Genomic DNA, 16397 nt, shown 5'->3' with positions numbered 1-16397 from the left:
CACTGCTCGTGCCCATAAACCACACCCTCGCTGACAAAATAAATATGACAACGAGGGGCGTTGTTTCTAGCAGGGCGGATGCACAGGCGCAGCCAGCTAACCATGATGACAAAAGACGGGAAACGCTACCAAGGGGGGTGCTGCGTATCATTACAAAGGAAAGTCACACCTCAGGGACAGTGGAATGGTCTCAATGAGACACATTTTGTACGTGTTGAGTTCCACGTGGGCAAGGAGAAAAAGTCAGCCACCTTGTACAAATGCAGCAGTACTGCTGTACTAGGTGGCTGTTATACATAGAAACACCTGGGGGGGTGGGGCCAGGTTCCCTTTTAATTTCAGTTCCTGTGCCTGCATGGCGTTTGCAGGTCACGTTGCCGGCTACACAGCAGGGGAACAGCTGGCGTTGCTGAACCCCACTAACACATTGGCTGGTGTTTTTCTCTGTGCAGCTAGCACTTCCGGGCAAAAACTAGCGGTGTTTGAGCCCAGGGTCAGCAGGAGGAGGAGAGGAGCAGAGTGTAGGCCGAAGCCTGCACTGGTGGCAGCTTTTGTTCTGTTGTGCCAGCGTGGCTTGTGCTGGACACGTTGCCGACTACACAGTAGGGGAACAGCTGGCGGTGCTGAACCCCACTGACACATCACCTAGTGTTTTTTCTGTGTAGACAACACTTCCAGGTGGCAACTGACAGTGTTGAAACCCAGGGAATCAAAGAGGAGCAGAGTGTAGGCCGAAGCCTGCAGTGGAGCAAGTTGAAAGGGAACCTTTAACCCCCCCCCCCAGGCATTTGTTGCTGAAAGAGCCATCATGTACAGCAGTAATACTGCACATGGAAAATGGTGGCTCCGAAAATTATGCTCCTTGCAAACGCTGAAGTACACACTCATATAATGTGTCCCCTCACACCGTCAAACCGTCCCGGAAGTGGGACTTTCCTTTGTAATGTGACACAGCACAGCCGTCATTCCAACCCCCTTGGTGCCGGGCACCACCTCCTCAACGTTGTTTGGTTCTGTCACGGAGCCCGCGCTGTAATGTTATCCCTTGGCCATGCACAGTTAGCGGTGCCCGTTTTCTGACATCATGTAGGTGTCAGGCTGGCAGTGCCTGTGCGTCCAAGCTGCCCGAGATCCAACCTTGCAGTGTCATCTAATGTAGTCCCACTGCGGGCCAGGGATCCATGGGCATGCGCAGTGCATATCATCGCCTCTCACTCACCTCCTTCCTGCTTCTTCAGACTGTGCGGCGTCACGGCCGTGGCATGCTATTAGGGATCAGCTGACGCCGCCTAGTCTGAAGAAGCGTGAAGAAGGGGAGTGAGAGGCTAGTATATGCACTGCGCATGGCCATGGATACCAGGCCCACTGTGGGATCACATTAGACGACACTGCGAGGTGTGATTTCGGGCAGCGTGGACGCACAGGCGCAGCCAGGACGACAACAAATGATGTCAGAGGACGGGCAGCGCAAACTGTGCATGGCCAAGGGATAACATAACAGCGCAGGGTCCATGACGGAATCAAACAACGCTAAGGAGGCAGCGCACGGTGCCAAGGGGGTAGCAATGACGGCTGTGCTGCGTCACATTACAAAGGAAAGTCCCACCTCCGGGACGGTTGGACGGTGTGAGGGGACACATTACATGAGTGTGTAGTTCAGCGTTTGCAAGGAGCATAATTTCAAGAGCGACCTTTCCCTTGTGCAGTATTAGTGCTGCACATGGTGGCTCTTTCAGTAACAAACGCCTAGGGGGGGGGGGACAGGTCCCCTTACATTTTAGTTGTGCCAGCGTGGCGGTCGCATGACACGTTGCCGGATACACAGCTGGGGATCAGCTGACGTTACTGAACCCCAATAACAGAGGAGCGACTGTTGACTGTGCACACAGCACTTCCAGGCACCAACTGGCGGTGTTAGAGCCCAGGGACAGCAGGAGGAGCAGATTGGAGGTATTGCCGCACACACAGCTGGGGATCAGCTGACGTTACTGAACCCCAATAACAGAGGAGCGACTGTTGACTGTGCACACAGCACTTCCAGGCACCAACTGGCGGTGTTAGAGCCCAGGGACAGCAGGAGGAGCAGAGGAACAGAGTGTAGGCCGAAGCCTGATTGGAGCAAGTTGAAAGGAAACCTTTAACCCCCCCCCCCAAGACGTTTGTAGCTGAAAGAGCCATGTTGTGCAGCACTAAGGATGCAAAAGGAAAAGGTTGCTCTTTTAATTATGCTCCTTGCAAACACCGAAGTAAACACTAAAAATGTGTCCCTTTATACCGTTAAACCGTTCCGGAGGTGCGAATTTCCTTCGTAATGGGACACAGCACAGCTGTCATTCCTATCCCCTTGATGCCGTGCGCTGCCTTCTCAGCGTTGTTTTAAGCTGTCACGGAGCCTGCGCTGTTCTGTTAGCCCTTGGCCATGCCCAATTAGCGCTGCCTGTCTTCTGACATAATTTGGTGTCAGGCTGTCAGTGCCTGTGCGTCCACGCTGCTCCAGATCCCACCTCGCAGTCTCATCTAACGTAATCCCACTGCGGGCCTTGGAACCATGGGCATGCACAGTGCATAACCTCGACTCTCACTCCCCTCCTTCCCTCTTCTTCAGACTGTGCGGTGTCACGGCCGTGGCATGCTAGGGATCAGCTGACGGCGCACAGTCTAAAGAAGGCGGAGGGAAATGAGCGAGAGCCCGAGGGGAAGATATGCACTGCGCATGCCCATGGATCCCAGGCCCGCAGTGTGACTCAATCAGAAGACACTGCGAGGCGGGATCTCGGGCACCGCGGCCGCACAGGCGCAGCCAGCCTGACACCAAATTATGTCAGAAGACAGGCAGCGCAAATAGGGCATGCCCAAGGGATAACAGAACAGCGCAGGCTCCGTGACAGCTTAAAACAACGCTGAGGAGGCAGCGCATGGCACCAAGGGGGTAGGAATGACGGCTGTGCTGCGTCACATTACGAAGGAAAGTCCCAGCTCCGGGACGGTATAACGGTATCAGTGAACACATTTTATAAGTGTTAAGTTCTGCGTGTGCAAAGAGCTAAAAAAAAAGAGCTACCTTTTCCTTGTGCAGCATTACTGCTGCACAAGATGGCTCTTTCAGTAACAAACGACGGGGGGGGGGGACAGGTTCCCTTACATTTAGGTTGTTGTGCCAGCGTGGCGGTCGCAGGACACATTGCCGGCTACACAGCTGGGGATCAGCCGACGTTACTGAAACCCAATAACACTGGGTCGTATGTTTTTACTGTGCAGCCTGCACTTCTGAGCCGCAACTGGCGGTGTTGGAGCCCAGGAATAGCAGTTCAGGTGGTAGAAAGATGAACACAGCAGGAGACCTGGATGACACCCAATTACTTAATCAGGCAGAGGAGTGGCAAATTCCTGCGAGATCCAGGCCTGGTTCATTTTCAGGAAAGTAAGCCAGTCAACGTTATCGGAGGATAGTCGCATGCGACGGTCTGTTAGTACACCACCTGCGGCACTAAAGACACGTTCCGATAAGACACTAGCCGCAGGGCAAGCCAGCACCTCCAATGCATACTGGCTTAGCTCTGGCCATGTATCCAGCTTAGAGACCCAAAACTTGAACGGGGAAGAGCCGTCTGGGAGTACAGTAAGAGGGCAAGCCATGTAGTCTGTCACCATCTGACGGAACCGTTGCCTCCTGCTGACTGGAGCCGCCGGTGATGGTGTAGACATTTGGGGCGGGCACACAAAAGTGTGCCAGAGTTGTGCCATACTGGGCTTGCCTTGGGCAGAGGCACTGCTTCTGCTCCCTCTTTGGGCAGAGCCTCCCCCACTGCCTCGACGCACTGAGCTGCTTTGTAAAGCACTAGCAGCACTCCTCTCAGTTGGACAGGAGAAGATGATGGAATTCACCAGTGTGTCGTGGTACTCCCGCAATTTACGCTCCCGGGTCAACGCAGGGATGAGGTTTTGGACGTTGTCCCGGTAGCGAGGATCGAGGAGGGTGAACACCCAATAATCAGGCATGTTGAGAATGTGGTCGATGCGGCGGTCGTTTCTCAGGCACTGCAGCATGAAATCCACCATGTGCTGCAGAGTGCCAACCGGCCCAGAAACGCTGTCCCCTGCTTGAGACATGATCTCTGCCCGCTCGTCATCACCCCACCCTCGCTGTACACACTGACCACTGGACAATTGTGTCGCTCCCTCCTCTGGACGGAGCTCTTCCTCCTCCATTGACTCCTCCTCATCCTCCTCACAAATTGGCCCCTGCGTACCCCTTTGTGAGGAACCACGTGGCGCTGACTCTCCAGAAGCTGATGGAAAAGGTGACTCCTCATCCTCCACCTCTTCCACCACATCATCCCTTAACCCTTGCAAAGTTTGCTGAAGCAGGCAGATAAGGGGGACAGTCATGCTGACTAGTGCATCATCTGCACTTGCCATCCGCGTGGAATAATCAAAAGGACGCAAAACCTGGCAGACGTCCTTCATAGTGGCCCACTCTGTGGTTGTGAAGTCTGATCGGCGCTGACTGCGACTTCTTTGCGCCTGATGCAGCTGGTACTCCATAACTGCTTGCTGCTGCTCACACAACCGCTCCAACATATGTAACGTGGAATTCCACCGGGTAGGTAGGTCACATATGATGCGGTGTTCCGGAAGGCGGAATCGGCGCTGCAGAGCAGCAATGCGGGATCTTGCCAAGCTGGAACGCCGCAATTGAGCACACTCTAGGCGGACCTTGTGCAGCAGGGCATCAAGATCCGGATAGTCCCTCAGAAAACTCTGCACAACCAAATTGAGCACATGTGCCAGACATGGGATGTGAGTGAGGTTGCCAAGGGCCAAAGCTGCCACCAGATTTCGGCCATTGTCACACACTACCATGCCTGGCTGGAGATTCGCTGGCAGTAACCACACATCGCTCTCCTGCTTGATGGCATTCCAGAGCTCCTGCGCTGTGTGGCTTCGATGCCCCAATGAAACTAGTTTCAAGACGGCCTGCTGACGTTTGGCCACGGCTGTGCTCATGTCGGTCATAGGTAAACGTTCACGGGTCCATGTGGGGGTGGACTGTGACGGATCCTGCAGAGAGGAATCAGAGGAACTGGTGTAAGAGGAGGAGTCGATGCGTACAGACTGGATTCCTGCAATCCTTGGAGTGGGCAGGACACGTCCTGCGCCACTCGCACGATCTGTACCTGGCTCAACAACATTAACCCAATGGGCAGTGAGGGAAACATATCGCCCCTGTCCATGCTGACTGGTCCACGCATCGGTGGTGAGGTGGACCTTGCTACTGACGGCGTTCAGTAGCGCATGTTTTATGTTTGCCTCAACATGCCTGTGCAGGGCAGGGACAGCCTGCCTGCTGAAGTAAAAGCGGCTGGGCACCTTGTACTGTGGGACTGCCAATGCCATCAAGTCACGGAAGCTGTCAGTCTCCACCAGCCTGAACGAGAGCATTTCCAGGGACAACAGTTTGGCAATGCCTGCATTCAGAGCCTGTGCTCGGGGGTGGTTGGCCGAGAATGCCCGCCTTTTCTCCCATGCCTGTACTACCGATGGCTGTAGAGTAGACTGGGAGTGTGAGGATGACTGGGAAGGTGGTGCTGTGGGTGGAATTACACAAGGTCTCTGGGAGGAAGCCAAACCAGCTGTGCGTGAGCTGGAGGAAGAGGCAACACGAGCTGAAGAGGTGGTAGCTGCCGCTGTTGGTTGGCCTACATCTTCAGTGTGTTTCTGTAACTCCACCGCGTGCCTGGTCCGCACATGTTTCCACATATTTGTGGTATTGAGGTTGCTGACATTTTTCCCTCTTTTTACTTTATGATGACACAGCTTGCATTTGACAAAACAAATGTCATCTGCAACTGTGTCAAAAAAGGACCAGGCACTGCAAGTCTTGGGAGCGCCCTTTTTGGCTTTGGAAAGAGACAGGCTCCTAACGGGTGCCAAAGTGGAGGCTACAGGCTCCGCAGTCTTCCCCCTCCCTCTCCCTCTTTGGCCCGTAAGAGGAAGCTCTTCCTCTGAGCTGCTCCCACCACCTTCCTGTTCCTCACGCCACGATGGGTCAAGGACCTCATCATCTCCACTACCCTCTGCCACCAACTGCTCCTCCTGGGTAGTCTCAGCAGCACAGTACGCACGAGAAAGCGGCACCTGCGTTTCATCATCAGATGCGTACTGCGCTGTGGTCACCGGAGGCACTGGCCCACCTGCCTCTTCAGAGTCAGAGAGAAAAAGGTGTTGGGCATCACTGCACACTGCCTCTTCTTCCATTTCTCCAATGCTGCTTGGCTGGCCCCCTGTTTCCAAGCCAAGAGATTCAGAGAACAGAAGTAGAGACGGCTCCTGTCCTGGGCTCTCTGACTGCCTGGCCAATTTGGCAGGTGGTGAAGAGACAGATGGCTGCTCTCCAGTGCTCTGTGCCTGAGAGGATGTGGCACTAACTGAAGTCGATGCCGAGGCGTTAGCTGCCATCCACCCGACAACGGCTTCAATTTGGTCTTCACGCAGCAGCGGTGCACGGCGCTCTCCGACAAAGCTGCGCATGAAGGACTGTTCCCTGCTGAAACTGAGTGACGACGAGTCACCGGCGCCCGCAGCAGGCACAGAATCACCACGTCCTCTCCCTGCTCCTCTCCCTGCTCCGCGCCCACGCCCACGTGCCTTACTCCCTGCCCTCTTCATCTTGGTTGACAGATAAAGATAAGCAGAAAAGTACTAAGGCCTTAGTGTGCTTATTCCTGTAATGCTCCTCCTAACAGGTGTAAGAAACACTAATGTTGTAAATTGTGGACTAAACTTTATTATTTTTCAAATGTGGCCTACACAAGTGTTAAGTTGTGTTTGGTGAACTTAACCTTTTTTTTGGTGCAGATCGGGCTACAGAGCTAGTTTAAATCACACGGAGACCGTGCAGACAGCCGTAAACGGCGCTGCAAGGCCAAAAAACCCTCCTCTAGGTTATCCTATATAGTGTTTTTCCACTATTTAGCTGGATACAAGTGGAAAGACACTAATAGGAATTTTTTTTTTTCAAATTTTAAACTGGCTGCACTATTTGAAAAAAAGGAAATTGTTTTTCAAGGTGTGAGGCAGTAACGCACCCTGAGCTGAATCCAACCGGCTATGGCTGCACACAGACTACAGGGCGAGCTGCGCTCACACAGAGACCGTGCAGACAGCCGTAAACGGCGCTGCAAGGCCCCAAAAAAACCCTCTAGGTTATCCTATGTAGTGTTTTTCCACAATTGAGCTGGAGACTGGTGGAAAGACACTAATAGGAATTTTTTTTTTTTTCAAATTTTAAACAGGCTGCACTATTTCAAAAAAAGGAAAATTTTTCTCAAGGTATGAGCCAGTAACGAACCCTGAGCTGAATCCAACCGGCTATGGCTGCACACAGACTACAGGGCGAGCTGGGCTCACACGGAGACCGTGCAGACAGCCGTAAACGGCGCTGCAAGGCCAAAAAACCCTCCTCTAGGTTATCCTATATAGTGTTTTTCCACTATTTAGCTGGATACGAGTGGAAAGACACTAATAGGAATTTTTTTTTTTCAAATTTTAAACAGGCTGCACTATTTGAAAAAAGGAAAATTTTTCTCAAGGTATGAGCCAGTAACGAACCCTGAGCTGAATCCAACCGGCTATGGCTGCACACAGACTACAGGGCGAGCTGGGCTCACACGGAGACCGTGCAGACAGCCGTAAACGGCGCTGCAAGGCCCAAAAACCCCCCTCTAGGTTATCCTATGTAGTGTTTTTCCACAATAGAGCTGGAGACTGGTGGAAAAACACTAATAGGAAATTTGAGAAAAAATGTGCAGCAGGCTGCACTAAGAGCAAAAAAGGACAACTGTGTGAGGCAGTGTGAACCCCCCCTGAGCTGAATACAACCGGGTATATGGCTGCACACAGACTACAGAGTGAGCTGCACACACACACACACACAGAGACCTTGCAGAACGCTGTTAAAACAGCGCTGCAAGGCAAGAGCAAGGTGAACAGTGAAGAACACACAGCGTTTTGCTAAATTAGCCTTTGGAAAGGAAAATAAAGCAATTAGCTAGCTCGACTGGCCCTCAGTTAGAACACAGCGTCCTGTCCCTAACTGAAATCACAGCAGAGTGAGCGCAAAATGGCGGCAGCGCTTTTTTATAGTGCAGAGTGACATCATTTCAGCAGCCAATCCAAGCCTTGCCAGTACTTACATGCCCACCATGCTAAACAGGATGTGCCCACACTTTCATTCATTCCTCATTGGCTGCTGCGTTCAATTTGAATTCTGGGAACTTCCGATTCCGGTATCCGATACGCGGGAAGTATCGGAATTCAGTATCGGAATTCCGATACCGCAAATATCGGCCGATACCCGATACTTGCGGTATCGGAATGCTCAACACTAGTTGTTACGACATCTGGTGAGAATTTCATGTCAATAGCATATTTAGAAATATATTTACCTAGAAAATTGGTGACGTGTTCAATACTTATTTCACCTACCGTATGTAAATTTCTCATACACTTTATTTAACAAATCTATGATTTCTAGAAACATGTCTCTAGTTATTGAATTTTTCGTTGTTTAATTCCAGCGTAATTTAACAATAAGGCGCTGGATAACACTCAATCATGCTGCTTTGTTACATTTTTTACATGAGGAGTAAACTTTAAGGCTACGTTCTCATAATGAGCTCTTGGTGAATTTTTGATGTTGCAGATTTTCTGAACCATTTCTTCAACTATGAAAGGGGTGGTCCAAGACTGACACTGATGACTCAACAACTGATGATTTTCCTATACATCACATTTTGTGGTAAAATGAATTCCGCCATTGAAAATGACAACTCGTCCATCCAAAGAAAACCCCCAAAACACATCCCTTATAGGGATATGTGAACAGAAAAAGATTTAACATTAAATTGTTAGAAGGCAAAGGGTGAGACACAAAAGCAAAAAGAGGCTGTTTATAGTTCGATGTATTGGGGGCTGTTCTAAAGTCACAGTACCACTCTCCATGGGTTACATTGGGTTTTGAAGCTCAAGAGAAGAGGGCAGTGCTGCTCCTATGTTCCCTGCTTGATCTCCACACTTTCCTTTGTTCACAATATTTTTTTCTATCTTTTTCCTCATTCAGGTCCAGGCAGCCATCTTGGTTCTCAAGTCATCGGTTTGCTATCTTAATGACGTTGTATCTCTTTGTGCTGATTGTCATTGGGTTGAGCAGTTCCAAGACATTTATGCATCACTGGAACAGACTCTTAAGCTGAAGACCTTGACGTCTTCCTCTCTACAAACTGCACCAGAAGCCTTAACTATGTACTTACGCCACAGCCATTCAGACTTTAACACTTCACTTGTTAAGCAGAACGGCCTTCCAGCTCCTGGAAACTCTGGAGACATTTATGAGTGGCGTTGAACAGCCGTGAGTCTATTTTTTTAATTAATATTCCAACAGTTGCAGATGTATAATGCCACTAAGCAATAGAAGAAGTGAAGAATCCTGCAGTGCATTCCTAAGGGAAATTTGCATCTCTCCAAGATGTGAAAGTAAATAAAGATTCCGATAGGGGTGATGGTAATAAATGATGATTTTCATATCAGCTTATAATGGCGCAGCAGCGATAGGTTGTCTGCTGCTCCCACTCACATTCCACAGCTGAAAACTATCGCAAAACTGACTTCTTTTTAATTCGCCGTGGACATTGGTAAATAAAAACTAATGTTTTTGTTAATGAAATTAGTTTATTTCAATGTGTTATTTGAGATTGATGGCGTTAGACATGCCGGTGCCCACACTTAGGTTGAGTTCACGTGTCCGGTTTTTTTTCATACCCTGCAAAAAATGGAATCCAGTGCACCGGATTGGATTTTCAGCCATTTTTTGGTCTAAGTGTCTGTTTTTACTTTCACGAGTTTCACGAGCTTTTCTCATATGCAAAAAAATATGGAAGTTTCCCAAGTTTCTCTTGTCAAACTGACCCATTCATTTTAACGGGCAAGTTCTGTGTGCAAAACAGATCAAAATTGGACTACTCTTTTCCCTAAGTAGACCATTGGTCAGCAGAAGTCCACCTCAGTGATTGACTGCTGTCGCTGAATGCGCAGACATAGTAGGGAAACTGTCAATCACTGATTAGGACCACCCACTGGACTGTTATGCATACAGACGCCAGGGATTTCAATTAAAACTATACAAGTCTTTTTTCCATGCAAAAATGTATATCAGTCTGATCAGCTCCTCCTTCTCAATAAAGTCCTTACTGCAGATCGGGTACAATTTTCAACGTGACAGGTTCCCTTTAAACTCTAAATTGTGCTAAGCTGTAATGTTGCACCCATGGGTATGAAGGTGTTCATCACTAAAAGTTTTGATTTTAGAGGAAAATTGCAATCCATGACATGGCCTGTATGGAAAAACACAGAGGACATACAGTGGGGAAAATAAGTATTTGATACACTGCTGACTTTGCGAGTTTTCCCACCAGAAAGAATGGAGAGGTGTGTAATTATCATAGGTACCCTTCAACTGTGAGAGACAGAATATTAAAAATAAAATCCAGAAAATCACATTGTATGATTTTTAAATAGTTAACTAGCATTTTATGGCATGAAATCAGTATTTGATCACCTACCAACCAGCAAGAATTCTGGCTCTCACAGACCTACTAGTTTTTCTTTAAGAAGCCTCCTACTCTGCACTTATTACCTGGATTAATTGCACCTGTTTGTACTAGTTACCTGTATAGATTTGCATTCGGGGGCTTTGTGGAGGGCTGTGTACGTCCTCCGTTAAACCCCGTCTACTTCTGCATGCGTCCTGCGTACCTAGCTTTAACATTGGGTACGCAGGACATGCGGATGTATGCGGATGCGTTGTTTTGACATGCCCGCTGTCCGCACAAAGCGCGTCAAAGCAACACATCCGCAAGAACACCATCCCAACCGTGAAGCACAATGGGCAAAACATCCTACTTTTTTGCAAATGGGACAGGATGGATGGGGTCATGTATCTCAAGATTTTGGCCACCAACCTCCTTCCCTCAGTAAGAGCATTAAAGATGGTTTGTGGCTGGGTCTTCCAGCATGACAATGACCCGAAACACACAGCCAGGGCAACTAAGAAGTGGCTCCATTAGAATCATTTCAAGGTCCTGGAGCGGCCACCTGTCTCCAGACCAGAACACAATAGAAAATCTTTGGAGGGAGCTGAAATTTAATGTTACCCAGTGACAGCCCCGAAACCCGAAAGATCTGGAGACGATCTGCATGGAGGAGTGGGCCAAAATCCCTGCTGCAGTGTGTGCAAACTTGGTCAAGAACTACAGGAAACCTCTGACCTCTGTAATTGCAAAGGTTTCTGTACAAAATATTAAGTTCTGATTTTCTGTTGTCAAATACTTATTACCTGCAATAAAATGCAAATTGTGTAAAAATCATACAATGTTATTTTCTTGATTTTTTTTTTTAAGATTCTATTTTTCACAGTTGAAGTGTACCCACGATAAAAATTACAGACCTTTCCATTATTTGTAGGTGGGAAAACTCACAAAATGGTCAGTGTATCAAATACTTATTTCCCCCACTGTAGATTCCATAGTAGCTAGCAGTAGGTCTGTGTGCTGTTGTCCATGCACATGGCTTTCCATCTAAATATTGCATATTGACAACACAACTAGTTTCCATAGCCTTTAACCAGTGATGAGCGAACGTGCTCGGATAATCTACAATCTGAGCATGAGTATCTTGCGTGCGCTCGAATAATATGTTCAAGACCCTGCGGTGGCATGTTTTGCGGCTGTTAGACAGCTGCATTATATGCTTGGATTGCCAGCTTGTTAGGCAATACCCGCATGTGTTGCAGCTATCTAAGGGTGGTTTCACACTTGCGTTTTTGTCTGCAGCGTTTTTTTTCAAAAAAACGCATGCGTTTTTTTTCCTATCTTTAACATTGAAAACGCATGCGTTTTTTTGTGTACGCGTTTGGTCGCGTTTTTTGACGCATGCGTTTTTTTACTGCATGCGTTCATTTTCTGAAATGCTACTTGTAGTATTTTTAGAAGCGTTTTTTGGACCAAAAAAAAACGCATGCGTTTTCATGCGTTTTTTTTGGGTCAAAAAATACATTGGAGTCAATGGGGACGCATGCGTTTTTTGGTGCATGCGTTTTTTGCGGTAAAAAACGCATGCGTTTTTTTATTAAAAAACCAGAAAACACACTGATATGCCACCCCCCAGCATAAAGGTGATAAAAGGGAACCTAACCCTACCCCTAACCCTACCCCTAACCCTAACCCTACCCCTAACCCTAAGGGATCCTAACCCTAACCCTACCCCTAACCCTACCCCTAACCCTACCCCTAACCCTAAGGGATCCTAACCCTAATCCCTTTATGGTTAGGGTTAGGGGTAGGGTTAGGGTTAGGATCCCTTAGGGTTAGGGGTAGGGGTAGGGTTAGGGTTAGGGGTAGGGTTAGGGGTAGGGTTAGGGTTAGGGGTAGGGTTAGGGTTAGGATCCCTTAGGGTTAGGGTTAGGGGTAGGGTTAGGGTTAGGGGTAGGGTTAGGGTTAGGGGTAGGGTTAGGGGTAGGGTTAGGGGTAGGGTTAGGGTTAGGGGTAGGGTTAGGGTTAGGGGTAGGGTTATGGGTAGGGTTAGGGGTAGGGTTAGGGTTAGGATCCCTTAGGGTTAGGGTTAGGGGTAGGGTTAGGGTTAGGGGTAGGGTTAGGGGTAGGGTTAGGGTTAGGGTTAGGGGTAGGGTTAGGGGTAGGTTAGGGTTAGGGGTAGGGTTAGGGTTAGGGTTAGGATCCCTTAGGGTTAGGGGTAGGGTTAGGGGTAGGATCCCTTTAGGGTTAGGGTTATGATCCCTACCCCTAACCCTACCCCTAACCCTAACCCTAACCCTAACTATTTCTGTTTATAGTGGGTTTTTTACTTTATTTTGATGATTGGCAGTTGTCACACATTTTTCTGCATGCGTTTAAAAAACGCAAACGCATGAAAAAACGCATGTAAACGCGGTAAAACGCCGCGTTTTTTTCACCATATGCAAAAACGCATGCGTCAAAAAAACGCAGCGTTTACACGCGTTTACATGCGTTTTTTCACCATGCGTTTTTTTGCGTTTTTTACCGCAAAAACGCACCCGAAAAAACGCCAATGTGAAACCAGCCTTACAGCCGCAAAGAATGCATTATTTGGGCACGCCAAAGATACTTTGCCTAACACTTTATCAGAGCACGTTCGCTCATCACTACCTTTAACCACTTGGAGATGACCCGTTTTATATTTTTTTCACTTTAATTTTTCCTTCTTACCTTCCAAGAACCATCGATTTCCATTGAGGGCTTGTTTGTTACGGGACAAATTGAAGGATTGAATAACACCATTTATTTTAATATACAATTTACTAAAAAAAAATGGTAAAAAAATACCAAGTGGAATGTTATTAAAAAAGTATGTCACTATATTCTCAGTTTTGTTTTTACGACGTTCACTTTGCGGTCAGAAATTACCTGGTAAATGTGTGTATTTTTTTCTTACTACTTAATAAAAAATAATATTACACCTTGCAAGAATAAAATTTGCTTTAGTTACTATATTCTGAGACTCTTAAGTTTAATATTTTTTGCTAATAAAGTTGTATGAGTGCTTTGTTTATTGGGAGATGAGATCTAAATATTATTGATGCTTTTGGGGGTTCCATACCACTTTGTGATCTTATTCTATGAGCACCCCACGATTATGTCAGAGTTAGACGTATGGCCATTCGGAGCAAATTCCACCCCCAGTGTCCTAACCCTTTAAATGCTGCTGTCATGATCGACTTCTAAGAGGTTAAACTGTTGTCAGCAGGTTTGTGCTATGGAATCTGAGAGAAGCATAATGTAGTGTGTAACATAATGAACTGCTTGGTGTAGTATTGCTAGAATCCCTGTTTTCTCTGCTGTAGATGTAGAGTGGTCAGAATGCTGATCTGTGTTTAACCCCGCACACACCTCTGATTGGCACCCTGCTGCCAATCAGTGGAGGGGGTTAAACAAATTAGCTGGACCTCAATGCACACAACACCTAGTTCACTAGTGATAATCTCCTGCTGATATAACATTGATTGTACTGAAACTGCAGGGAGATGCTGAGCAAATAACAATGGAGTCGGACTCTCAGCCCCTACATCGTGCTGCTATCAGATTAAAAAGCAAACACCTGCTGACAGATTCGCATTAAAGCTAAGAGCTTTTTCACACTTAAGTTTTGCTACATTTTTGCCTCCGAAAAAAAACATCGTTTTACAGTACCAGCAAAATGAATACAGTGGCTTGCAAAAGTAATCACTGCCTCGGTATTTTTCGTGTTTTTGCTACCTCGCAACCTGGAATTTCATTATATTTTTAGGGTTTGCATCAGTTCATGTAAAGAACATGCCTATAACTGTGAACATTTGTTTTTGTTTTTTTTTATTGTGAAGCAAGCAACAAATAGGACAAAATAACAGAAAATTTCATTGTGCATAACTATTCACCCCCCTAAGTTCAGTACTTTGTAGAGCCTCCTTTTCCGATAATTCATGCTGCAAGTATCTTTGAGTAAGTATCAGAGCCCTCCACATCTTGCCATGGGGATTTTTGCCCATTCCTCAAGGCAAAACTGCTCCAGCTCCTTCAAGATAGATGGTTTCCTGTGGTGAACAGCAATCTTCAAGTCTGACCACAGATTCTAAGGGTATGTTCACACGTTCCTGATTTCCATCCTTTTTTTTTCAGGACTGTTTTTTAAAAAACTGCAGCTCTTGGCAGAAAACGCAGGTCCTTTTTTTGGTCCTTTTTTGATGCGTTTTTTGATGCAGTTTTCTAGCCAGAGTCTGTGTGTTTTCTAGGAATTTTTTTAGGGTTAAAATGGCTGAAAATACCCTAACCCTACCCCTAACCCTACCCCTAACCCTACCCCTATTCTAACCTTAGTGAAAAAAAAAAAAAAAAAAATTCTTTATTTTTTTATTGTCCCTACCTATGGGGGTGACAAAGGGGGGGGGGGGGGGTCATTTACTATTTTTTTTATTTTGATCACTGAGATAGGTTATATCTCAGTGATCAAAATGCACTTTGTAACGAATCTGCCGGCCGGCAGATTCGGCGGGCGCACTGCGCATGCGCCCGCCATTTTGCAAGATGGCGGCGCCCTGGGAGAAGACGGCCGGACGGACACCGGGAGGCTGGGTAAGTATAAGGGGGGGAGATTAGGGCACGGGGGGCATCGGAGCACGGGGGAGGGGCATCGGAGCATGGGGGGGTGGGATCGGGGCAGCCACACTCCACCCACGCACTTCCGCCCGCTTCCCCGCACTTCCTGCTGCAGCGGTTCTGCACCACGAACCGCAATAAAACCCGCAGATCTATTTTTGATCTGCGGGTTTTACTGCGGGTTTGACCTCACAATGGAGGTCTATGGGTGCAGAACCGCTGCTGTTTTACAAAAAGAAGTGACATGGTACTTCTTTTTTACCGCAGCTAATCAGTGCGGTTTTTTTTTTTCAATTCAGGACCATGTGCACAGTGGGTCCTGTTTTCCATAGGGTACAGTGTACTGTACCCTGCATGGAAAACAGCCGCGGAAACGCAGCAGCAAAACCGCTGCGTTTCCGCGGTAAAAAACGCACTGTGTGAACATGGCCTTAATTGGATTAAGGTCTTGGCTTTGACTAGGTCACTCCAAAACAATTGCATGCTTCCCCCTAAAACACTCAAGTGTTGCTTTAGCAGTACACTCTGGGTCATTGTCTTGTTGTAAGGTGAACCGCCGTCCCTGTCTCAAATCATTGACAAGACTGAAACAGGTTTTGCTCTTGAACAATGTTACATTGTGACTGTCTTTGATAAGGAAGGGGGGCCTAAAACTGTTCCTGGAACTGGGACCCTAAAGGTACCGTCACACTCAGCGACGCTGCAGCGATATAGACAACGTGTGGAGATTCCGGCAGCCAATCGGATCACAGAAATCATCCACAACGTCCAGACACAAGGGCTTCTGTCACTGGCTGCCGTAGTCACATGCCCCTCTCCATATAAAAAGCGGACATGTTGTTTTTGGGCCATTTTATCAGTGTAAGAGCGTAGAGAGGCTGCTCTTGCTGCTGCAAGTGGGCAGATAGTTCAGATAGGATCCTGTGTGAAATTGACCTTCCAGCATCTAAATCCTTTCTGCTAATAGTGTGGGCCATACACCAGGCCACATTTCAGAATCTAAATCATTTGTGTTAATTCTCCGCTCTAGTCAGGTGTCCACATTTCCAAATCTAAATCCTTCCTGCTGATAATGTGGGCCATACACCAGGCCACATTTCAGAGTCTAAATAGCTAGTGCTAATAGTGTGGGCCATACACCAGGCCACATTTCAGAATCAAAATAGTTTGTGCTAA

The 16397-nt window shown here is 47.6% G+C and overlaps 1 protein-coding gene across 1 annotated transcript in view; it reads left to right on the top strand.

Annotated features, from left to right (window-relative positions):
* The window catches only part of PARP16 (poly(ADP-ribose) polymerase family member 16), a 69385-nt gene extending 55803 nt beyond the window's left edge, over positions 1-13582 (top strand). Inside the window, exons 7-8 of the mRNA XM_069766357.1 lie at positions 9122-11858; positions 13161-13582. Coding sequence (XP_069622458.1) covers positions 9122-9254 — 133 coding nt within the window. The 3' untranslated portion in view covers positions 9255-11858; positions 13161-13582. The remainder of the gene's footprint in view (positions 1-9121; positions 11859-13160) is intronic.
* Positions 13583-16397: the final 2815 nt, after the last annotated feature.

Source organism: Ranitomeya imitator, chromosome 4 (genome assembly GCF_032444005.1).
Source record: "Ranitomeya imitator isolate aRanImi1 chromosome 4, aRanImi1.pri, whole genome shotgun sequence".
NCBI classification, from domain to species: domain Eukaryota; kingdom Metazoa; phylum Chordata; class Amphibia; order Anura; family Dendrobatidae; genus Ranitomeya; species Ranitomeya imitator.
This window is presented reverse-complemented; position numbering and strand designations above follow the sequence as displayed.